General features: G+C 49.0%; 1 protein-coding gene across 1 annotated transcript in view; it reads left to right on the top strand.

Moving 5' to 3' along the window:
• Positions 1-20,531, top strand: part of LOC146829986 (vomeronasal type-2 receptor 116-like) — a 42,986-nt gene extending 22,455 nt beyond the window's left edge. The window contains exon 2 of the mRNA XM_085603674.1: positions 19,615-20,531. Within this exon, the coding sequence (XP_085459800.1) occupies positions 19,615-20,531 (917 nt within the window). The remainder of the gene's footprint in view (positions 1-19,614) is intronic.
• Positions 20,532-24,559: the final 4,028 nt, after the last annotated feature.

Genomic DNA, 24,559 nt, shown 5'->3' with positions numbered 1-24,559 from the left:
GATGCCATGGTCGGAGGCATCTGTTTGTACGATGAATTCCCGACTGTAGTCGGGGGCCTGAAGCACAGGGGCAGTGCACATGGCAGCTTTCAGCTTCTCGAAGGCCGCTTGACAGTCTGGGGTCCAGTTGACCTTCTTCGGGTGGTTTTTGGATGTGAGTCCCGTGAGGGGCCCCACAATGCTGCCATAGTCCCTCACGAACCGCCGGTAGTAGCCGGTGAGCCCCAAGAAGGCTCGGACCTCGGTCTGCGTGACTGGAGGCTGCCAGGACTGGATGGCAGCGATTTTGAGTTGCAGAGGGGCCACCAGACCGCTTCCCACCTGGTGTCCGAGATAGGTCACGGACCCCTGACCAATTTGGCACTTGCTGGCCTTGATTGTGAGGCCGGCCCGTTGGAGGGCCTGCAGGACCTCTCGGAGGTGGTGGAGGTGGTCGGACCAGTGGCGGCTGTACACAGCGATATCGTCCAGGTAGGCGGCGCTGAACTCCTCGAGCCCCGCCAAGACCTGGTTCACCAGTCGCTGAAAGGTTGCTGGGGCATTCTTCATGCCGAAGGGCATGACTTTGAAGTGGTAGTGGCCATCGGGGGTAGAAAAGGCGGATCGTTCTTGGGCCCGGGGTGTGAGACCGATCTGCCAGTAGCCCGCTGTCAGGTCGAAGATGCTGAGGTAGCGGGCAGCCCCCATGCGGTCGATCAGTTCATCCGCTCGGGGGATGGGATGAGCGTCGGTTCTGGTGACAGCATTCAAGCCCCGATAGTCGACGCAGAATCGGAGCTCAGGAGTGGTGCCGGGGGCAGCAGCTTTGGGGACCAGCACGACCGGGCTGGCCCAGGGGCTGTCCGAGGGCTCGATGACCCCGAGCGTGAGCATCTTTGATACCTCCTCTTGGATGCAGGCCCGTACCCGATCTGGTACGCGGTACGCCCGGTGTCTGATAGGGGGACTGTCCCCAGTGTCCACGTCGTGCAAGCACCAGGGGGTGACCCCTGGGGTGAGGGAAAACAAGGTAGCAAACTGCAGCAGGAGGTCCCGGCAGCCTTGGCGCTGTTCCGGGGTGAGGGCATCGGAGAGCCGGACCCCGTCCACGGAACCATCTTTCTCACGAGTCTTCAGGAGATCAGGGAGAGGCTCGGAGTCTTCTTCCGCTCCACTGTCCGTAGCCATCAGGAGGCTGAGCTCCGAGCGCACAAAGTGGGGTTTGAGTCTGTTGGTGTGGAGGACCCGGAGGGGGTTCCGGGGAGATTCCATATCGATGAGATAGGTGACGGGGCTCTTGCGTTCGACCACTTTGAAGGGCCCCGTCCACTTGTCCTGCAAGGCACATGGTTCGGTGGGGGACATCACCCACACTTGTTGGCCAGGTTCGAATTCGATGGAGGAGGCATTTTGATCGTACCATTTTTTCATGTCCTCCTGACTGGCCTCAAGGTTCGCTTTTGCCATTTCTCTGAATCGCCTGGTCTGATTGCGTAGGGTCAGGAGGTACTTGAAGACGTCTGGAGGGGTCTTTAGGGGGGCCATCTCCCAACCTTCTTTGACTAGGCTGAGGGGCCCTCGCACAGGGTGCCCGTACAAGAGTTCGAAAGGGCTAAAGCCGAGGGACTTCTGGGGAACTTCTCGATAGGCGAAGAGGAGGCACGTAAGTAGTACATCCCACTGGCGATGGAGGGGCTCTTCCAATCCCCCAATCATTCCCTTGAGCGTGCGGTTGAACCGCTCGACTAGTCCGTTTCCTTGAGGGTGATAGGGGGTCATGAACCGGTAGGTGACCCCGCACTGTTGCCAGAGGGACTTCATATACTTCGAAATAAAGTTTGTGCCTCTGTCGCTGACGACTTCTTGGGGGAAGCCCACCCGGGAGAAGATCCCCATTAAGGCCCGGCCGACCACCGGGGCTGTTACAGTTCGCAGGGGCACAGCCTCGGGGTAGCGGGTGGCGTGGTCCACCAGTACCAGGATGAACCGATGTCCTTGTGCTGTACGGGGGTCCAGGGGCCCCACAATGTCTATTCCCACCCTCTCGAACGGGGTGATGACAACTGGGAAGGGTTGCAGAGGTGCTTTGAGTTTGCAGCCGCTCTTCCCGCTGGCCTGGCACGTGGGGCAGGACCGGCAGTGGTTGAGGACGTCGTTTCTCATCTTCAGCCAGAAAAAGTGGGTCACCAGGCGACTGTAGGTTTTGTCCTGGCCCAGGTGTCCAGCCAGAGGGACATCGTGGGCCAAATTTAACAGGAAGTCTCTAAAACGGAGGGGCACCACCAGCACTCGACTGGCCCCTAACTCTGCGATTCTCTGTTCACTGTACAATAGGTCGTTGTCCCAATAGATCCAATGGGCTCCGGTGGTGTCCCCTGCGCTCTGGGCGAGGGCTTGCTGGCGGAGTCCCTCGAGGGAGGGACAGGTCTTCTGTTCTTGACGGAACTGTTCCTGGGTGGGCCCCCCTTCTTGACGCCACTGAGCCAGGTTGGGAAGGTCCTGGGGCTGAGCGAACCCTTCCGGGGTTTGCTCTGGGGGGTCGGTATGGTCGGTGTCCTCTACTGGAGCGATCGGGGGAGGAGGTGCTGGCCATTCTGGTTCTTCTGGTCGGGGGATGGCACGGGCGGCCATGGACCGGGTGGTTACGCACACCCAGTCCGGGAGGCCCAACATCCCCAGGTGCTCTTTTCTTTCTACGGCGGCCCACGGGGAACTCTCAAGATCATTCCCCAGGAGACAGTCCACAGGGGCATCATCTCGGACCGTCACCTTCAACATGCCGGAGACTCCTCCCCATTCGAAGGGGACGCAGGCCATCCGACATAGACTCTCCGAATTGTCGGCTGAACGGACGGGGCAGAGAATGTTCGGCAGGATCTGCTCTGGTTTTACCAGGTGACAGCGGACGGCCGTCACACTGGCCCCCGTGTCACGTAGTGCTTCGGCCCGGCGTCCATTAATGTTCACCCACTGACTATATTTTCTGGTGTTGGCGGGTAGGGGAGCCTGCGGGACCATGTCTCTTCCCCCTAGGCACGCTAGAACCATGGCGGCCGGTTCCCACTCTTGTTGTTCCTGCTCGTATTCTTCCTGTTCTTCGGAGATTTGTTCTCCCCCCAGGGCGGCGGCAGCTACCTGGCGGGGTCTCAGAGTTTGGTTCTGTGGACAGTTCGGGTCATTGGCGTAGTGGCCGACTCGCTGGCATCGGTGACACGTGACATTGGCTCGGAACCCCGGCCGCATCGGGGGGTTGCCCCGGCTGGCCGGGGGCGGGGTGCTGGCAGCGGGAGCGGCCGGGACGGTGTCTCTTCCTCGTCCCTGGCCTCCTCCTCCTCCTCGGGGACGGTGCTGACCTTGGTTGTTCCGGTTCTGTTCGTGCGGCCCTCTCCGGCCCACTCGGGTGCTTTCCCACCGGTCAGCTTCGGCGGCGAGTTGCCGTGGGTCAGTCAATTTACTGTCGAGGAGGTGCTGCCTGAGCTCGACGAAGCAGTTGTTAGAGAGGTGCTCCCACACCATGAGATTAAAAAGTTGCTCGTAGGTCGTTACGTGGCTTCCCTTGATCCAACCCTCGAAGGCTCGGCTGAAATAGTTGACATATTCCACCCAAGTTGTACCCGGGATCCGGGTGCAGTCTCGGAACCTCTGGCGGTACATTTCGGGTGTGAGCCCATATCGGGTGAGGAGGGCAGCCTTCATGTGGTCATAGGATGACATCAGATGGTCTGGGAGCTGTAACAGGGCATCGCGGCCTTCATTGACGAACCTCCCCCATAGACCGGCTCCCCAGTCACTTCGATCGATCCGGTGGGAGGTCATGGCGATCTCGTAGGCCTTGAACCACTGTTGTATGTCGTCCTCTCGGACATACTCTCGAACGACATCCTTGGGGATGTGGACTTTCTTTTCTGTCGCTCCCGGGGTGCGCGGTCGCTCGGGCACCTCCAGTTCTTTGTTCTGCTTCCGTAGGTCTATTTCTGCCAGTTTGCGCTCGTGTTCGTACGCTAATCTCTTTTCTTCGAGCTCTCTCTGCCTCTGTTTTTCTTCCCGTTCTTCTCGGAGCCGCAGATGTTCTAGGTTCAGTTTTTGTTCGGCTAATTTTAGTTCACCGTCCATTTTGAGCCGTGCCATTTCTAGCTCATGTAGTCTGCTTTTTTCTCTCTCTTGGATCTCTTCCTGCGAGAGACCCGTTCTTTGCTCCTCGGGAGCCGTGGTGTTCCTCTCTGATGCTGCAATGTTTTGGTCCGGGGATCTCGCGGCCCCGGTTTCTGCCCACGACTCAATGGCGTGCTTGAAATCGTCTTTGGTACTCAGACCGGTGGTAGCAATGCCTAGTTCAATGCAGAATTGTTTCAATTCACGATGGCTGTACTCTTCCAATTTCTCCATCTGGAATTTCTCGGTGGATCCGCTCTCTTTGGTTGACATTGTGGTTTCGTCGTGGGGTGAGCTACTCTCTGTACGATTATGCGTTGATTCGGATCGCGCCGCTGGCCACCAATGTTAGACGGACCGGGAGGGTCGGCCGAGGACAAGGGGAGAGGTCTCCGGGGAGAGCCGTCTCCAGCGATCGTACAGACGAGTAACTTCCCCCCCACAGATGTACACCACACAAAGATAAGGTTTAACGTTCTTTATAAGCAATCTTTAGGTACGATAGAATGGTACAAGGAGGTCAGGACTCAGGGGTCCCCTCGATTCTAGTCTCTTGGTTGGGAAAGGGGGTAGCGGGACAGTCTTGTTACCAATCTGGTAGATGCGATGATATGATGGATAGCTCACAATCCTCGAGCTCGGAGTTCTAGCTGGACGGGCCGCGGCAGCGCCAGCAGGTCCCGGTGAAGGTGGTCGTTACACGGTCCGCGGCAGCGCCAGCAGGTCCCGATGAAGGTGGTGGTTACAATGGTCCGCGGCAGCGCCAGCAGGTCCCAACGAAGGTGGTAGTTAAAACGGTCCGCGGCAGCGCCAGCAGGTCCCAATGAAGGTGGTAGTTACAACGGTCCGCGGCAGCGCCAGCAGGTCCCAATGAAGGTGGTAGTTACAACAGTCCGCGGCAGCGCCAGCAGGTCCCGACGAGGATGGAGGATGCAGAAGGCCGCGGCAGCGCCAGCAGGCAGGATGATAGTTCACAAGGCAGGGCTACGGTAGCGCCGGTAGTCCGTCAAGGATGAGTTCTTCTCGGTGTCTCTCGACTCCAGGATACAACTGCCTTCCTGCTCTGGAGCTGCCCCAGTTATAGGTCTGGCGCCCTTTGATGTCCTGACCCTCGCACTTGGAGGTCGGGAGGTCCGGGATGAGGGAGTCCAGACACCCAGCAGGGGGGTGGAGCCGGTGCCCGGGGGAGCTGGGGGGCGATCGGCACCTGGCGGGGGAGAGCCATCGACACTTCTTTCTCCCATCGACCTGCCAAGTGGTCCGTTCACCTCCTGGTTGGATGGTGGTGCCGGGATGTCGGGGCCTGGCCAGGCCCAGGGTTAGGGTCGAGCTGAGGCCACGCGGCCTCGTGGTGCAGTGTCCAAGATGGCGGCCGGGCCGGGCGAGGGAGCCGGTAGTGGTTCGGCCCCATGATACAGAGATGTCCGGGGGCAGGAGTCCCGTCTGGAGACGGGGTGCGGGTTGTTTCTGTGGGTAACACCTGGAGGGCCGGGGCTCGGGCCCTGTCATGCGGGGAGGGAGCAAGCCCTTCATGTGGCCTGTCCAACACCATAGGTGTGCTTGGATTTTTTAGGTTTTTATGAAAAATTAGACGCTGAACTAGTTTCATGGTGGTGAATTTTGATGAAATCACTTCAGGGCAAACGTCACATGATGTCCCTTCCTATGATGTAATTGGACTCAAAGGTATTGTGATGTCACTGCCATAACCCTGGCATTTTGGTGAATTGACATCCATGTGTGCCATGTGGAGGCAGAGGTGAGTATCAGGACTTGGAATGAGAGGGGAAAAGAGTGATTGGAGATGACCATCAAACACCTCATGGGGGATGATTCCAGGGGGTCACCAGCTGACATTCTCGACCCTCAAGGACATAAATATGAGAGAGGCCAGGAACCTGGATGTGATTACATATCAGGGTCAAACTGTGAACCTTTATCTTGCAGAGCACCCTAAAAAAGTGCCAGATAAGAGTGGGCCTGGGGGGGAGACACGTGAGATAAGCATATACCTTCCAGTCTTTGCTCTGATAAGAACTGAACTCTAAGTCCTATGAAATATTACAGTAAAGATGGCTGAGGCTCAGCAAAGAAATCACCGCTCATGCCTCTATAACCAAGAGTTGTTTTTTTTCAATTCTCATTCGGTGCACGTGGTCTAAGGGAAGCAAACATTACACCTTAGGAAACCTCAAAAGACATTCAATTATTAGATAGCTTTTGATTAACAATTTATTTTTAATGTTCAACAAAATGCCTCATATAGGGAGAGTGGAGAGCAGGCTGTTTGTCAAAGATGGCTGGACTGTGAGATGGACATGTAGTGACCATGCCCATATGTTGGATCTAATGTGTCGGTGGATTACAAGAGATGTTTACTTCCTTTTCAGAACAGAACACGTATGCCCTGAGGAAGTTCCCAGAGAACGAAACATGTTGGCTATAAATGAAATCGATGTTTAGGAATGTAATTGTGAATAGAGGATGAGTCCAATGGTTATTGGACCATGCTGCCTTTTTTGGAGATCGCACTCCACCTGACTTTACATCCGAGTGTGACGTGTTCCTCATCTTTCTTTTATGGACCATATGAGGCATCTTGTTAATTGAAAAAAAAAAAGACCATGTTAATCGAGTGCTGGGTCCTGTTTGAATGAACTCAGGCTGCAGGCATGCATTCAATGAGGAACGAATGGACCAAGATGAGACTAAGGGGAAGATGGGAAAGACCAAGGCCTCGAGGGAAATTACATGGGCATGAGGAGGGTGCTTGTGTTGCTTGAAGCACTGGTAAGGATGTAAGATGCTCAAGGAATCCAAATGAAATGGGTGCTCAGATGCGCAATGGGGACCTTCACGATGAGGGTGGAGGTGACAGGAAGGACCTGCCCCATTCTGTACATTTTTAATTTACTACAAATAGTCACTGACTGGGACAGCTCTGGATTCTGTCATAAAGTTAAATGAGCAAAGAAAACACTTTTTCAGAGCTGTGTGGAGAGACAAGTTGACGAATGAAGGAGTCCGAGCTGGAGGAGGGACAGAGCTGTGGGATACCACACATTTCACCTACCCGTGGTAGAAGCTCTGACTTTTTTTCTAGAGATGTTAGAGGATGGAGGGTGTTTAGAAGGGCAATGGGAGTTACGGCAGGTTGATAGGGATGAGGTTGGGGGGCTCCGCTTACTGGCTTTTTCTTATATTGTATGGCCCTGGAACCTGCCGCACACTTATCCTTCCCCACCTGCTGTATCTGGCCTGCCCCATGGACAACAAACAGTGGCACTGGATGGGGGTGGGTGCTTTGGACAATTGGAGCGAATTCTGGCCTGAACTCAGCATGGATCAGGACATATCCCTACTACAGACAACACATAGGGCAGATGGACTTTATACCCACTGAAGGGGGATGGTGGCTGTTCGATGCCAAGGTGAATGGGGCTTGAGTTGTGGGACCATGGAGGTGGCCTGGCCAGATACTGGTGAGGCCTGTGCTTGCACATCCTCTCTGCCACCCTCTTGACCACCCTAGGAAGTCTGAAGTCCTGCTAAGTACCACGCATCAGGTGTTAGACTAACGCGTTTTAGTGTGGTACTCTGCATTACCACACTGAAATGAACATATAAGTGTTGTGTCTCTGAATATGCCAAGGCAGTTGGTAGCACCCCGCCCATGGGGTGCACTGTGCGCGCTGTGCTCCTGCAGGCTTCGGCTCTTGCACTGTGAGCTAAGGCTGTGCTGGGAGGCTTACACTGACAGGGTCAACTGAACTGCAGTGTTTTCTAATACCGCTCATGGATTAATCTGTCATCAGATCCCCCCCGGCACAGCTGACATCATGATCCCATCCCAGCCTACTGTCCAATGACCAGTTAGGCTGTTGCTACAATTGGCGGTGCCCCCACATCCTGCTGCTGTGGAGCAGGGAGTTTTGAAGGAGGCGTTGCTGTGCAATGGCGTGTTTGTGGGCAGAACCGCAAATTCAAAGAGCATGGTGCCTCTCACAGTACTGCTGCAGGCAGCTCGCCCCTGCCTGGGCCACTGCTGACTGTGCAGTAGCTCAGCTTATTTTAACACATGCCTGTACCTAATTCAGCCTGACCCGGCCATGACCCGGGAATTCACAGGAGTCTGATCACCATCTGTGGAGGCCGCGGGTTGGGTGGGAATTGAAATCCAATTTGCTGTGGCTTGTGGCCTCACGTTAGCTCAGTCTGTCTGCCACAGCTAGCCCTTGCAGGCCAAAGTCATTGCCTGCGACCACCTCTGGCCTGCGCTCCCGTTGGCCCAAGTAAGTACTAGCCAGAGAGCCTTAAATTCTAGAGAGTGAATCCCTCATCTTCATACTCATCGAAATGTTACTGATAATAACACTGAAATTATTAAAACTCCACACATGGCAATCTGAAACCTTGGCAGCTATAGGTCTGGTGAGCCCAGGGGACCCCATTTTACAGCCCAAGCACAGTGAAGTGGTCCTTCCATGACTCGTTGCAGAATAGCACACACACTGCAATCAAGGAGTAAGTGGCTGTTTACACTGGTGTGAAACACATGGGGTTGAATGGCCCATACACTCCCCATATGTTATCTGCTCAGGCCTGGCCTACCATTGTCCTACAACCTCTTCTGAGGCCTGCACCTGCTGTTTCCTCGGCTTTATCGCATTTAACTCTCCACAAGGCTAACTCACAAGTAGTTGCCCTTGCGTGCCCTCCCTGTGGCGGGTGCATGGCGGGCTGTGACTTGGATCATCTACGGACCCACTTTACTGATCTACAACACCAACTACAATAGCATCATCCACATTCGACTTTAATGCCCCATCACGCTGTTCCTCTGTGCAAACTACACTCCATTTCTAACGCTGACGGGTCTTTTTCGTTCTACAGAGATCTCAACGTTTTTGTCAACCTCCTAGGACTCTACCCCTTCGATGAGCCCCGCCTTGCAACTTGTGACCCACCTACACCAACACCACCCTCTCCCTGCCACCCCCCCCCCCCCCTGAGAAACTGGATCTGATCCTCTCTGCAATCCGGGATACATGAACAGCGATGGAACCAAAAACTATGCACTATCCATTGATATTAATCTAATTTGAGATGACCACCATAAAACTAAAGACAAGGTGACACTTACTGATTAGCCCCTACTAGAACTTCGCTGACAGAATAGTGACATGACTGCCTGCTTATTGGAAATCATAGAAGGAGTTTGAATTCTGGAAGACCGAGGTGAAGAAGCCAAAGGCCAATTGCAACTAAACAATTTTAGAATCGTTGGAATGCAGGAGACCATAGAGGACTCTAATCCCATGCTTTATATTAAGCACTGGTGTCATGTAGTTCCTACTAAAGCATAGGATCTGTGCATTTATTTGGACAAAATAAACTAAGGGCTTGGTGCCAAGACTGATTCCGGAGGATATGTTGACCTATAGAAAAGCTAGCTCACAGTGCCACCGTAAACCCCCCTAAGCTACCAGGGTGCAAATGGTTTCTAGCAACCACTGAACATGACAACCCTGTCCCCTCGTGAAAACAGTACAGACCCTTTTGCTCAGTCTCTTGTGCTCATTTTTATGAAAAGAATACTCAGTCGGACATTTTCAATATATTTTATTAACCCAACATTATTCTTGCATAAAACATATGTGCTGCATTGATTAATAGACAGAAGCAAATACCAGGCATGTAGAGATGAAACTTATGGCACTAAAGGCCCTTTCTCTAGTAAAGACACTCAGGCCAATAGGCAGGGAAGACAGGGATATGCGGAATGTCATAAACACCCACTTTCACAGGCCCAGATGTGGGTGGATTTCCTGTCCACGGTACAAACCGCAGCTACACTCTGCCACTCAGGGATGACTCTAGGGACTTGATTTCCACCCTGAGCTCAACCGTTGTTTCCCGAGTCACACCACAGACAGCAGATTATAAGGTTTGAGGGGAGGTCTCATCACTGTGGACAACTTCATTTCACCCCTAGACCACCCTCTCACCTGAAAAGACCATACATCTTGAACCTACTGACTCATTCATGGTATCAGAAGTCAGACCTATTCTCCTGTCCTCCACAGCCCCCACTGGACCCCCAGGAAACTTTCTGTAGTACAGTCTGCGCTGCCTTACCACTTTACCAGTTTGTATGCATGGTTGGAGGGGGCTGCCTTAAGTTGGCCCCCTCCTATTGCCAGCTCCCTTTCCCAAAAGTCTCATGGACCTTTCCTCATGGCTTCTTCGTACCTTGTAGGCTCTTCGTTTCATTATACCTGTTGGGAGTAGTTGGTATTTTGGCTGGATGACCTTCATATTATTGGCCGTGAGGTTCTTTCCCTTTGAGACTTGTGTGCTCCTTTAGAATTTGACCCTATGTGAACACCGGTTGGACACTAGGTAAATAACATATATTACATGAAACATACAGGGAATAAGTTGCGCCATATAAGGGTATTATATCCGAGCACAATTGATCCGGCAATTGGCTTTGTTCAAGAAACCGACTTCAATGTGACAAAAGGTTTGGCACTTCTGGTGAGGACACCTTTTAGAACAAATTACTCCTCTTTGCTTGAGGTGCCTCTATCTGAGCCTGCAGAAACCCCTTTCCAATAAGAAGATCCTTGAGATGAGCTGATATGTACAGGCTTGATGATACCTGGCTGGCTTGCCTGTAGTACTGGAAATGAGCGGCGCTCCTAACACAGCCCAAACACGATATTGAGCCCCCTCTAGACTGTCCTCACCCCGTGGGTGGTTCATTTTTTGTGTTGTAATCTTTTTATTGAGTGAAACAAAGGCATACAACATGAACACCTTATGAGATCAAAGCATAAAAGTACTAAACGATGCAATGGAATGCAATGCGATACAATTCAGTAAGGAGGGGAGAAAGAGGGAATGGAGATAATCAAAGTCTAAGGGAAGCTAATATCCAGGATACCCAACACTTCAGTACCAGCCTGTACTTCAGAAGGCACATGTGTTGGGAGGCCCAGGGGCCAAGGGCCCTCAAATATGGCTGTGGGGTACAGGAAAGCCTTCCCTGAAAAAAGGAGTGGTAGAAAGCAGGTTTGCATCTCCAGAGGCTGAAAATTGCAGAAAGAAGGGCTGAAGGGAGGAAGTGACCACGGCAAGGGAGAGGAGAGCCCCCACTGTCAGTTCAAACAGTTCCTATGCCCATTGCCAAGAGGGTGGGGGGCTCTTGGCAAAAGGTGGAATGGATAAAAAGGGTGGCAGTGTCGGTTACCCTTGAGGAGAAGTGGTGTCCCACAGACCGGTGAGGCTGCGTATCCGGGAAGAGGGAGGGAAACAGGAGGTTGAGGGGGAGGGGAAGACCAGAGAGACGTGAAAGAGGGGGTGGGTGATGGAGAACAAATGGGGCAAAGGAGAGGCTAAGGAGGGAGGCAGAAAGAACACAATGGGGGATGGAGAAGGATAGGAAGGGGGAAGAAAGAGAAAGAAAAAAGGGGTAAGATAGAGAGAGAAACTATGAGGTGAGGGTAGAGGGGGAGGGGTACCAAGGGAGGTGGAGCAGAGGAAGGGGAAGGGGGGGGCGTCATTGTTATGCAGGTGATGAAAGGAGAGGGAGAGGCAGCGGCCATCCAGAGATTAAGTGGGGGCAGGTTGTGCGATTCAAAGAGAAGGGGGACCTAGAGCAGGGTACCTGCTAGCGGCCTCGCCCCTGAGGAAAGGAGCCCAAGTCTGCATAAATAGCTGAATGAATGAATGAATGAATGAATGAAACGGATTTGTATAGCGCAACTAAGCCCAATGGGCGTCAAGGCGCCTAACCAAACAATACTGACTCGAAAATAAGTGGAACTTACTGGTAAGCTCAGCCTGGTCTTGTGAGTTGAAAGTGACACCCTTGTGCAAGGCAGTTTAGATCATTGGCACCAACCTGTCTTTCCGGGATGAGGGTACGAGTGACCTCCACTGGCGGAGGATGCATATCTTAGCTGTAGACAGGGCCATGTGGAGGTGGCGGGCAGTGTGCAGGAGAGATCCAGAGAATCCCCTATGTCGTGGAGGTAGATGAGAGAGGGAGTGAGAGGGAGACGCAGTGGCATGGGCACACTGAGGACTATTCCAATATGCAACCAGAAGGGTTGAATGGAAGAGCACTTGCAGATGATGTGAGCTATGTCGTAGTGGGTGTTTGCGCATCACCAGCAGTTCGCGTGGGGAATGAGTCCTGCTCTGTTCAGTTTTTTCAGTGAGCAATGCCAATCATTTTGAAGACAGAAGTTCAAGTGGGCCTCTTGTGTGCCCTTGTCCAGAGCCTCCAGGATGTATGCCCAATCTTCCTCCTCATACGAATTCCGTAAGAGGGTTTGCCATTTGTTGCAAAGATTTCATAAAAGAGGTTGTGAGGAAAGGTGGCTTAAGAGCACGCCATACGGTCCTGACATCACTCCCCTATGGCATCCCCACATGTTCAGATAGGTCACTAGAGGGGAGGACTGTAAGGACCAGCGGCTGGGACCCAAGCCGAACCTCAGGCCGTGCTGCAGTTTCATGTAACACTAGGTTTGACACTGATGGAGGGCGAACTCCTCTCTCAGCTGGGTGAACAGTTTAAGGTCTCCAGCAAGCAAGATTTGTTCGGAAGTGTGTATGCCCACCTCTCTCCACTCAGTCCAGCAGAGGGTCCGACTCCCAATGCGTGGACCCTCAACCACAAAAGTGCCTTGTCATGTAGTCGTGGGTTTGACCTAAATAGGTAGTGGGTGCACATCCAGGCCTTGTACGCTACAGGTAGCACAGGATGCGAGAGTCTTAGCTGGATGGCATTGACCTCATAGAGAAGGTCAAGTCCCTTGACGCCAGGGAGTAGCGATCGTTCAATATGAACCCATTGTGGTGGGTCTGCAGTACCAGAGAGCAGGTATGCCAATTGTGAGAGATGGAGGGCCAGGGCATAGTGTTCTACAGACAGGAGGCCAAACCTCTGCAGGAACTACATGCCATGAATTTGGACGCAGCTCATTGGATTCTCGAGGACCCCACACAAACGAACAGATCTAGGAGTGGATGAGGCACAGTGTGGACAAAGGTACCGATATGGGGAGCATACCGAGCATGTAGGTAAAGTGTGGCAGCGTGACCATCCTTACTGTTTGCACCCTGCCCCACATGGAGAACCCTAAGTGGGACCACTTCTCGAAGTCCAGTTTCATCTCGGCCAGCAATGGGTCTTGGATGTCTGAGGCCACCCCCTCCAAGCCCCCAAGAGAGGCAGCCTCGCTCTTGTCCCAGTTCACCTTGTAACCAGAAAGGCCACAAAGTCATTGATGATTTCCAGCAGGGCCGGAAGGGAGAGGTTGAGGTCTAGTAAGCAGGACATCGTCCGCAGAGGGGTAGATTTTCGAGAAGCGGTCCATGACAGGGACACACACAATACTAGGTGGATTACGAATAGTAGAGGCCAGGGGTTCCATGGCCAGGTGGAACAAGAGGGGGGAGAGAGGACAATCCCTGGCAGGTGTCCTACCGGATCGGGAAAGGGTCAGAGAGGAACCCCCCACAATTAACTTGGGCTGTTAGACAGTCATACAGCAGTCACACCTGGCAATGAAGTGGTCTTCCAGGACAAATTGTTCCATGGTGGCAAATAGGGAGTTCCATTCAATGAGGGTGTATGCCTTTTCGACGTTTAGGGCAAGGGCCATCGTGTCAACTGGAAGGTCCTAGTGTCATCCAAAGGGTGTGGGCTTGGGTGAAGAGGTGGTTCCTGGAAGAGCACTCTGGGGGCAAAGTGGATGGGAAGTGCAAATAGCTCGGCAGACAGGGTTAGTCCAGAGTCCCGTACCCCTGTAGGGCCAATGGGAGGGGGCAGAATATCCAAATGTGGAATGGAAGAAGGAAAAAAGGAGAGACTGTGTTATGGTGCATTTGGGGGCACGGAGAGTAAGGTATGAGGTAAGGTGGTGTAAGGGCGATGAGGCTAAGGTGATGGGGCAAATACAGGGATGGGTTTGGATCCAAATAAGAGGATAGGGGAAGGAGTAAGGCTTGTGGGAGCAACATATTGTGGAGAAGGGAGGGATGGGGTAGAGGGTTAGGCACCACACCCATGGAATGATCTGTAATAGATCCTAAACAGTGACTTTAACACTGACTTTAACACTACCCTGGACATTACAGTGGAACAAACCGTCCCCCCCAGGGCAACCCCGCCATATTCAACTCAGTGGTTCATGCTGATTGGCTTCACCTTTGGGATCTCGTAGAAGTCTGGCAGGCATGACACCCTCAGGTATAGAAATAGTCCTTTTAGTCACCCACCCATACCCACCATGTTCATCTTGATCCTCTCCATCAACTGATTTGAAACACATCCCTCCAACTACAGTTTCTTTGCTCAGATTATCTCTGTAAAACCCTCTCTGATTATAATCGATCAATTGTGCACCTTGCCTGGGGAAGCCTGCCTACCCCGGTACCTACCTGGAGGATGTTACCATTGTGGCTGTGTAAGGGATTACTGGGAACTTTAAATTCCATAGACAGTGTGACCAATCTGACCACATAATAATAATCAGAGTCTGTATCTTGAAGATGAAAAAGGATTTATTATAAGGTCAAAGTCAAAGTAATATAAATCAAATACAAAAACATACAAAATTATTATAGCAAGACAAAATCAATGTACAATATTGGCCCTTAGCAACAAAGAATAAATCAGAATTTCCATAATAGCAGCACAGAAAATTAAGAATAAACTCTGATGATTGAACAATTGTTTTTGAACCTTTTACCTATACATGGGAAACAGTTCAGAATGTGGCTATCCCTACACTAGATTAAGAATAAAGGAAGCTGTATTAATCCATAAGCAAAGCAAGGTGTCAGCATCAGAACTTCTGTAATGTGCATGGCGAGCTATCACTCGGCTTTGGAGATCCTTTACCCCCCACTACTCATCATCTTGGCATCATCCCTCGGCGCAGGCAGAGGGGAACTCCTTATGCAGAGAGTAGAAACAGGAGCTCTGTCGGTGTCCAATCGCTGATCACCTTGCTACATGAACACAAACTGATGATTTCTAATGATGATCTCTAGCCCTGAAGGGGTAGACAACTGATATGAGGCGCTGTGAGACAGAGTTGCTTCGCTTCATCCTCCATGTGCACATGCTGCAAGTGGATCTGGTTTCTAACTCTTTACCCCCACTGCTAGACCACTGTAAAACTGTGCAATATCACGCTACAACCCCGTCCTTATGAGCTGTATCCACAGTCATCTCCATCACACTCTGCTCCTCTTCATATATTGTTATTCTGCACTGTAAAACTGTGCAATATCACGCTACAACCCCGTCCTTATGAGCTGTATCCACAGTCATCTCCATCACACTCTGCTCCTCTTCATATATTGTTATTCTGCACTGTAAAACTGTGCAATATCACGCTACAACCCCGTCCTTATGAGCTGTATCCACAGTCATCTCCATCACACTCTGCTACTCTTCATATATTGTTATTCTGCACTGTAACACTGTGCAATATCACGCTACAACCCCGTCCTTATGAGCTGTATCCACAGTCATCTCCATCACACTCTGCTCCTCTTCATATATTGTTATTCTGCACTGTAACACTGTGCAATATCACGCTACAACCCCGTCCTTATGAGCTGTATCCACAGTCATCTCCATCACACTCTGCTCCTCTTCATATATTGTTATTCTGCACTGTAAAACTGTGCAATATCACGCTACAACCCCGTCCTTATGAGCTGTATCCACAGTCATCTCCATCACACTCTGCTCCTCTTCATATATTGTTATTCTGCACTGTAACACTGTGCAATATCACGCTACAACCCCGTCCTTACGAGCTGTATCCACAGTCATCTCCATCACACTTTGGTCATCTTTATATATTGGTATTCTACACTGTAATAGTGTGCAATATCATACTGCAACCCCATAGTTATGAGCTGTATCCACAGTCATCTCCATCATGCTCTGCTCTTTTTCATATATTGTAATTTCACACTATAACACTGTACAATATTGCGGTTCCACCCCATCCCCCTGAGCTGTTTCCATAGTTATATCCATCACACTCTGCTCCTCTTCATATATTGTTATTTTAAACTAATCGTGACTCCCTCTTTGCTGTGTTGTCACTGATTGGTGCTTTACTTTTGGTTGGTATCAGAACTACATTGTCATCACCCAGGCTTGAACAATCTCCCCGTACACACATGCTTGATTGATGAAAGTATCTCTGCTGTCCTTTTTCAGTACTATGTAAATATCGATAAGCATGGTTTTCAAAAGAAAGGACTAGATGTTCTGGCAGTTTTCTGATTGAGGTGAAGGTCGTTCTAAAATTGAGTCCCAGATTTAACTCTGTCTTTAAGTAGTTCCTGAATGATTCTGTTCGGTCCTTCCTCTTGCAAATGTTGTCTGCTTGATCTCTCATATGGAATGCTATCCAGGTGCTCAATGCAATTCTGGTCAGAGTATAAGTTTACTGTTTCTATCTGAATATCCTGGTGATGGAAGTCAAGCAAATCCAGAAAATCCTCCAAATGACCTTGAACATTGAGCTCTGAGGACTCATCATCCATGTGATAAGCATTGTCACTGGATCTAAGAGACCATCATATATTTCCTGTTACTTGAGGCTTGCTCTGTGTTCCAAGAACTTCTATAGTTTGGGATGGGTGTCAAGAGGGCAATCTGAAGAGATAGGTTTATTTATTATTGTTTTTAGCTGTTTTGTAGAGTGTTCTTGTGATGATGCTACAGTAGACAGTCAGTGATGGGACGTGGTCTACTTGAGGCCTTTGAAGATCTCTGTTGGATCAAATGCGACCTCCTGAACTCCACTGGGATTTTGAATCATATGTGTAGCACAGAGGGGAAAAAATCTATCTTTGGTTTCAGTCACACCAAATATCCTAATGTTACTGCAGCGTGACCTATCTTCCATGTCAGTAATCATACATTTTATAAACTAGACATCCTGCCCCCAGTCTAGCACATTAGGCATTTGATCGTTGACTGCCTTCATAAGCTTCTCAGCCGAGTTCATCCTTAAGCTGGCGGAGGAAAGGCCAATCCCATGGATTTGATCACATTCACCATTTCTGTGACTTTGTGTTCTTAATTAGCAATAGCTGGGACAACAGATGAAATTTCTTTCATGATGAATTTCATGATGAATTCTCTTGTAAATGTACGCACCTGCTTATTGCCTAGAAATGCTTCTGGAAACAGAGGCTGACGTGTTGGTCTTGCATATGTTGCAGCTGGGAAAAGTTCCAGGGAAGTGACAAGTATTCAAGTAAGTTTGTATGCGTGGACATATGTGGTTACAGACTTTTTACATTTGGCATTATGTTGTAGATGTGTGGTGGTCCATCCCATGGTCTCAATATTATTCATTTTTGTTTTCTTTGGACTTGTGGCATAGAATAGACAGTATGTTACTAACCACCCACCACCTTTTCACTATTCTATGGAACTCTCATCTGCACTACAGGGTACCTGGTCCCAGTGGTATGCAAGCCTCTATGCATCGATGCATCAATACACACAAGGGAAGATGGTATGCTGTACTTTTCAGAAGGTGTATGAGCAGATGAAAACTTTTAGGCCTGATTCAAATTCTAGGTCTCAATCATGGCATTTAAGCATTGGCCTTGACAGTGGAGCATTCAAGCAAGGGGAGGGAGGGGGCGGGGTTGGTTGGACCATATCATTTTCAGAATAACATTTGTGCAGTAGTCTCTGTCGTAGTGGCTTTCTCATTTGGCCAGTCTACACTCAAGAAAATGAGTCACAGTGATGTTCTCTCACTGGCCTGCTGCCGGGCACATTTCAGTGTTTGTTAAAGCAGTTGATGTAGGCTCTGTCTACTTCCAGAGTCAAAGTAATCTACATGAGATTTACCCTATCCCCAGCCATAGAATCATTTTCCTATTGTGCATAAGGACTAAGTCCAGAAGTTTAGATACACACCCTTAGCATTGTAATCAAGAGGATTGTAGTCCAGTTTCTGCTGGTGTCCAGAATTTCTGTTAAGCATTATTCATAGAAATGCGTTGTTGACCTGGACGGTGTGATGGGCAAGCAGGCGGGAGATTCCTGCTGTGTTTGGTGTGTACATATTTAGCATCTGTAGTGACAGTTCTCCACTGCCTCGTACTCCATATGGCCTACCTCATACACCAGGAGGAGCAGCAATGTCTTTCTCTTCACTGCTCCACTATCGATCACTCCATTAATAAATATGGCACTTGGTACAGGATTCACATACACTGTGTCATCCCATCACTAGCTCTAGCCCAGTGCTGCTCTACAGTCCTGTGCAGAATGGCCAGTGGGGGGTTGCATAATCCTTTTCATTCATCTGACCACACTGCTCGATCACAGTACCCCCTTAGTGTGATGCAGTAGTAAAGGTGGGGACATGTAGCATCCAGTAGACAGCTAGGATTCTGCAGGTCCTCAGAAGGGATGCTAGCCTATATCCTCACCTCCACTTAATGGTGTTGATTTTCTTAAGCATCTTGGGGGCATAGCAGCAACAACCGGCGATAATTATCGCTCAGCACTCTTAGCGTGAGGATATTTATCGCCGGCTAGTGTGGATTTTTATCGCTGAGATAGCGTGCTATTAGCAACACTTATCTCAAAAGCGATAAAAATCCTAGCGCTAACTGCCTAACGTGAGATTATCGCTGGAAACCCAGCGATAATCTCACGAAATGTGGCGTTAGCTTGTTGATAGGGACTCACAAACTTAGCCATGATATCCACCTTTCATAGGATATCTGGCTAAGTCAGTCCTGAAGCAGGCGTAAGGAAAGTAGCGATAACAGGGGTTATCGCTACTTTCCTTGCCGCTATGCTTCATAGCGTGGGGCTTGATGATAGGAGAAATGTCGCTTAGTGACATTTCTCCTGTCATGTTAGGTGAGGAACGCCCACTTTGCATCTTATTAGAGATGCAAAGCTGGGCGTTAAGATTTCGTGCGCTAAAGCAAGGTTTCATGCGTTAGCGTGACCTTGCTAATTAGGCGATAAAATTATCGCCGCTTTTCGACCGAAAACGGCCGCAAAAGCGGCAATAATTTTTTAGCGCCGCCTTGTAAATATGCCCATTGGTCTCCTGGGATGGTGCATTTAGGTCATAGGACGTGTAATATCAGCATTATATACTGATGCAATTGAATAGATCCACATCCTCTTTTCTGGTCATAGTCTAGTGTTAAATTATCTAATGTAAAAGAGAGGTGAAATGTGTGGTCATTAAGTGATTGCATTTGAGTAGCAAGAGCCTAACTCACACCCTGCACCTATCATCTAAAATTTCCAAAAAGCAAACTTTTGTATTAAAAGTAACATATTTTTGAAATAAGTTGGGAATAAATGCTTTTCTGCACAATCAAATACACATTTCTAAAAAGCTTGCACCAGTGGAAATGACTGATTGTGTTTGCATTTTATTGTAGACATGGAAAACTGTCTGCAGTGCCCTGAGGACCAGTGGCCGGATGTCAAGAAGGCTGGATGCCTCCTAAAGGACATTGTTTTCCTCTCATACAGTGACATACTCGGCATGATTTTGGCCACGGTGGCCATGATCTTCTCTGCTGTCACTGCTGCAGTGCTGGGAATCTTTCTCAAACACCGGGACACACCAATAGTGAAGGCCAATAACCGGGATCTCAGCTACGCACTCCTCACTGCCCTAATGTTGGCCTTTCTCTGCTCCCTCCTATTCATTGGACGCCCTATGGCATGGACATGTCTGCTCCAACAAGCTGCATTTGGGATTATTTTTACTGTTGCTGTGTCTTGTGTTTTAGCGAAAACCACCACTGTTGTCATTGCCTTTAATGCCACCAGGCCTGGGAGGAGATTAAGCAGATGGCTGGGGTCCCAAGTGTGTGGATCTATTGTGCTTTTGTGCACACTGGGAGAAGTGGCAATCTGTCTGTCTTGGCTGCTCACCTCTCCACCTCACCCTGGCACTGACACACAGTCTGAGACGGGGAAGATGATCCTGCAGTGTGACCAGGGTTCTGTGACAGCTTTTTACTGTGTGATTGGTTACATGGGGCTGTTGGCCTTTGCCAGCTTCATTGTAGCTTTCTTAGCCAGGAACCTCCCGGATAAATTCAACGAGGCCAAGCTCATCACATTCAGCATGCTGGTGTTCTGCAGTGTCTGGGTCTCTTTCTTCCCTGCATACGTCAGCACTAAAGGCAGGTACATGGTGGCCGTGGAGATCTTCGCCATCTTAGCTTCCAGCGCTGGACTGCTGGGCTGTTTGTTCATTCCCAAATGTTACATCATACTGTTCAGGCCGCATATCAACACCAGAGAACATGTAACTTTACATAGTCATTTAAAGGTTAATATTTGAGTTCAAAATATACCCAATATCAAATAATAACTATATCAAATAATAATAATTAATATCAAATATGTTATGTTTTTGAAGGGTTTTAAAGAAATGCATCATCCTTTTGTATAACCATTAGACTGCCTGCAGGAAAGCATTAATACCTCCAGTAATAAAGATAGTTATTAAGAACATCCAGTGTGAATGATTTTGAGTCCTTCCTGTACTTGCATAGTTCCAGTGGTTTTACTACTACTAGTGGTCCTTCAGCACTGATTGCATCACCCAGAGGACGTGGTATAACGGCTAGAGTGGCCAAACTTACCGCTGGGGCACTGAGTTTGAGTCTCGGCGGGAGTCTCAACATCCTGTGATACTGGGCAAATCACTGTAATCTCCCCGTGCCTAAAAACGGATGTGCCCATCTGTGATACAACTAGTGCTCATGTGAAGTTCTCTTATACTTTGGTTGAGTTCACGTTCTATAAAAGAATTTACAAACAAAGTAGCCCTTTTAAACCTGTCTCAGGCTTGCTACAGCATTGCCAGTGTCTGTAGTTTTACTACCAACTTGACTTGTCATTTAAAAACCTTAGCCAAGCCTTAAACCCACCTTTTATTACATATACGTCGTCTCTAAGGTAGGCTGTAGGTAGCCCGTAGGGCTGAGGACTCTGTGAATGAAAGAATGAACCCTACTGTCAGGCCTGCTCTTCTCCTAGGATAACATTGGGCATTCCTTACATTTAATAAGGTATAACTTCCAATTGGGAGCAGGTCGATCAATCATGTTTGCTAACTATACAGTTGTAATGATAAACTCTCTATAATGCTAAAGTCAGATTTTTCATTACAATTTTGAAAACAGCACCTTTAGAAAGTTTATTTGAGCAAGTTACTCAAGCTGAAATGATTAAGTCTATACATTAGACTCAAGGTCAGGTAAATGAATTCTCATGGCATGTGTATTTAGTCCCAGTTATTCTCTGTTTTTATGGACATATTTCATAAGCACTCCGACATATCTTTCTGACCACAATTCAAGTATCAGGCACATTATTACATTGGAAAACATAAGTAATCACAGCAGTACAATACTTTTTATACAAACTAAACCATTAACTATAAAAGTGTAAAGTGTTCACAAACTACACTCCACTTGAAACCAGTCTGATAATGAACGTTGTGCAGAGGTTATAATCATTGTCATTGTTTGGGAAATTAACCTCTTGATTAAAATATCTCTTGGTGGTTAGAAATTCACTTTATTAGAATAGACCTTCCAATGTTTTGTCATTGCCTGCTATAAGGTTTCTAGTAAAAATATAGCACTCCCCAAATGTGTCGGTCGATGCGTTTCAAACCCCTTTTTGTTCTCGCCTACAGAGCGCGCTTACGCTGCTTAGGAAAGAAACCTTTAGTCATCCGTTCCCTTTTTCGCTCAAAAACGTGCACGTGTTCGATTGCCTTCAATGGCAATGCATGCACGTTTGGGGATTCCCTTGTGGGAGCGAACAGCTGGCGCCATATGTTATCAATTATCGCGCCTTGCTGCTCGCTCCCGCAAGAGAATCGCAAATCATACAAAAGAAACAAAATTTTTAAATGGATTTTATGCTGTTTGTGTGTTTTTTTCCCCCACAGCTGTGAAGCTGACACACACTCACACACATACTCATACCCAGCTCAGGCACTCACACACACCCATTCACGGTATGCATGCATGCAAGCACAAACACACAAACGTTAATACATAATAACGTGCACTCAACATTACAAAAAAAAACGTATTGGGCTGTATCGTGGGTGACAGGAGGGAAGTCTCTTGTTTCCTGGAGGAAGGGACTGAAGAATGATCTCACCACCTCCTCTCGCTGGCCAACCTGCCAATGACAGGAGGACCTTCATTAACTCATCACAGAATGGGATCAGTGAGAGTTGTAACCCCACACCCTCTCTGATGAGTGTCACTGACGGACCCTCTGCCTTGGGCACTTCAGGGCTTAAAACTGAAGCACTCATGTCTGTGACACTAGCCCTCATCATGAGAGGAGAGGGTGAGGCTCATAGAAGACTTTGCAGGGCTGAGGAGGTCATGCCCGGCGTGCTGTGAAATCTTCAGCCTGGCAAATTTCAGCTCCGGTAGTCATGTTCCTGCAAATATAGATCATGTACAGTGCATTGATGATTGACCCAAACATGATGGGTGCCTGTCAGAGGGACCTTTGCTCAGCTTGACACACATTCTTCATGAGTCAGAAAAATGTGAAGGGGCAGAGCTCCTCCCCTCTTAATGATGAGCCGCTTCTGCAACAAAACTGATTCTGTGCAGAATCACCTATGATGCAGGAAGTTTACTTCTTTAATTAGCTGCCACCTGCCTTTCTTTGATCTGTGGCAGGTGAAAGTGGCTCAGTGAAATTTTGCAGGTTTTGCATTACAATGCACTCACCGCAGGATGACCAATAAAACAAGCATTGGCAAAGGCAATAGGTCTCGTCTTTGGGACCTTATAAGTGTTTAGTTATCCAGCACAATATCCTTGGTGCAACAACATCAAGTTTTGCATGGCTAAACACTTATAAGGTCCCAAAGGCGAGACCTATTGGCTATGCCAATGCTTGTTGCTTTTGGGTTCTCCTTAGGATCCTGACTAAATAGGTTCTATAAAAAAAAATGTAATTACTTTTGGTACACTAGTTGCTGTTAAGTTCCATACTTTATATTGTTTCTCTAACCACTCTGTTGTTTTAATTACCTCATTCTTCTTTGAGTTCAACATATGTGTTAGAATTCCCTGGATGTCTTCCGTCACATTTGGTTGAATTAGCTCCTGTCTTCTAAATAGTTTCTTCATCTGTAAAAAGACCTTTAATTTTAGTTAAGTGTAATTAAGTGAACCCTGCTCGCAATTCTAATCCCATTTCTTAGCAGTCTATTTTGTCGTGGTGGAGTGCTTTTTGGGCTGTTGCATGCAGAGGGATAGATGGATTCCAAAGGTGTTCTTCTGTCTTTTCATTTTATTAAGCTTTTGCTGTTTTCATGCATTCTAAAGTTACAAGAGCAGATATCATTAAAAGACCCACTGTGATTGTATTTTCCTGTCCTTTGTCCGTTGTGCCTGCAGCCTGCCTTGGATCACATGGTGCAGCTGACAGTTGGACTTTGTGACTATGTCTCAGAGAGTCACACAATAGAGGGATTAGGTGTGCCTCAATGGGCCATCTGTGGGCAGGATGGGGGTGCGGAGCTGAGCACAGCCCTACTTATATCCAAATAGTCTGTGCGTTGCCCCTAGCCACCCTGTTTTGTCACTATAAATTGATTGGAACCAGGGGAGGGGAGTCAGAAAATACCATGCACTTCAAAGAATCTTTCCAGAAGCTTCTCCAACCTTCCGGAAGAAGGGCACTAGGGTATAAAAATAGTACCTTCAGACCCACTCTTCAGTTCAATACTGGACCTACCGTAGGAATCTCAGACAATTGCCTGCTGCTTTGACCTGCTGTGCACTCTGCCAGACTGCTGCTGGACCTTTAAAGTCTCCTCTGCTGTCTGCCTTGAACCCTCAGAAGCCAGCCCTGCGGTTGAGCCCTGCATCTTCACCTGCACCCAGGACTTTCAAAAGGGACTTCAAGGGCTAGTTTGCTGGCTTCTTGTTCAGAGATACAGGGATATGAAAGGCTCCCACTATCTGGAACCTGCTCCTAGATCCAGCCTGAGTGAGTCCCATTAGTCATGGACCCTTGGCTGAAGTGCTAAATGTGCCCACATGGACAATTTCCAAAACTAACGACTTAGACAAAATTTGGCTAAAACATGCCCTGAGAACAAGGAGGAAACCAGGCCCCTCCTGCTCGCCCACTCGAGGTACCTTGTTGGTCATATTGGTTTCTCCCTCTACGTTCTTCTCCAAAGCAGAGCAGACCTTTGCCAAACGGGTTTCCGACCTTGAGAAACTGTCTCTAGCTATACCCCTCTGCTTTGTCCTGCTGGAGTTTTTTGACTTATGGTTTAGTGATCAAGTCCAAGCGCAGAAATCCTACAGC

Source organism: Triturus cristatus, chromosome 5_1 (assembly GCF_964204655.1).
Source record: "Triturus cristatus chromosome 5_1, aTriCri1.1, whole genome shotgun sequence".
NCBI classification, from domain to species: Eukaryota; Metazoa; Chordata; class Amphibia; order Caudata; family Salamandridae; genus Triturus; species Triturus cristatus.
The sequence above is the reverse complement of the archived record's forward strand: the minus strand, read 5'-3'. Positions and strand labels throughout refer to the sequence as shown.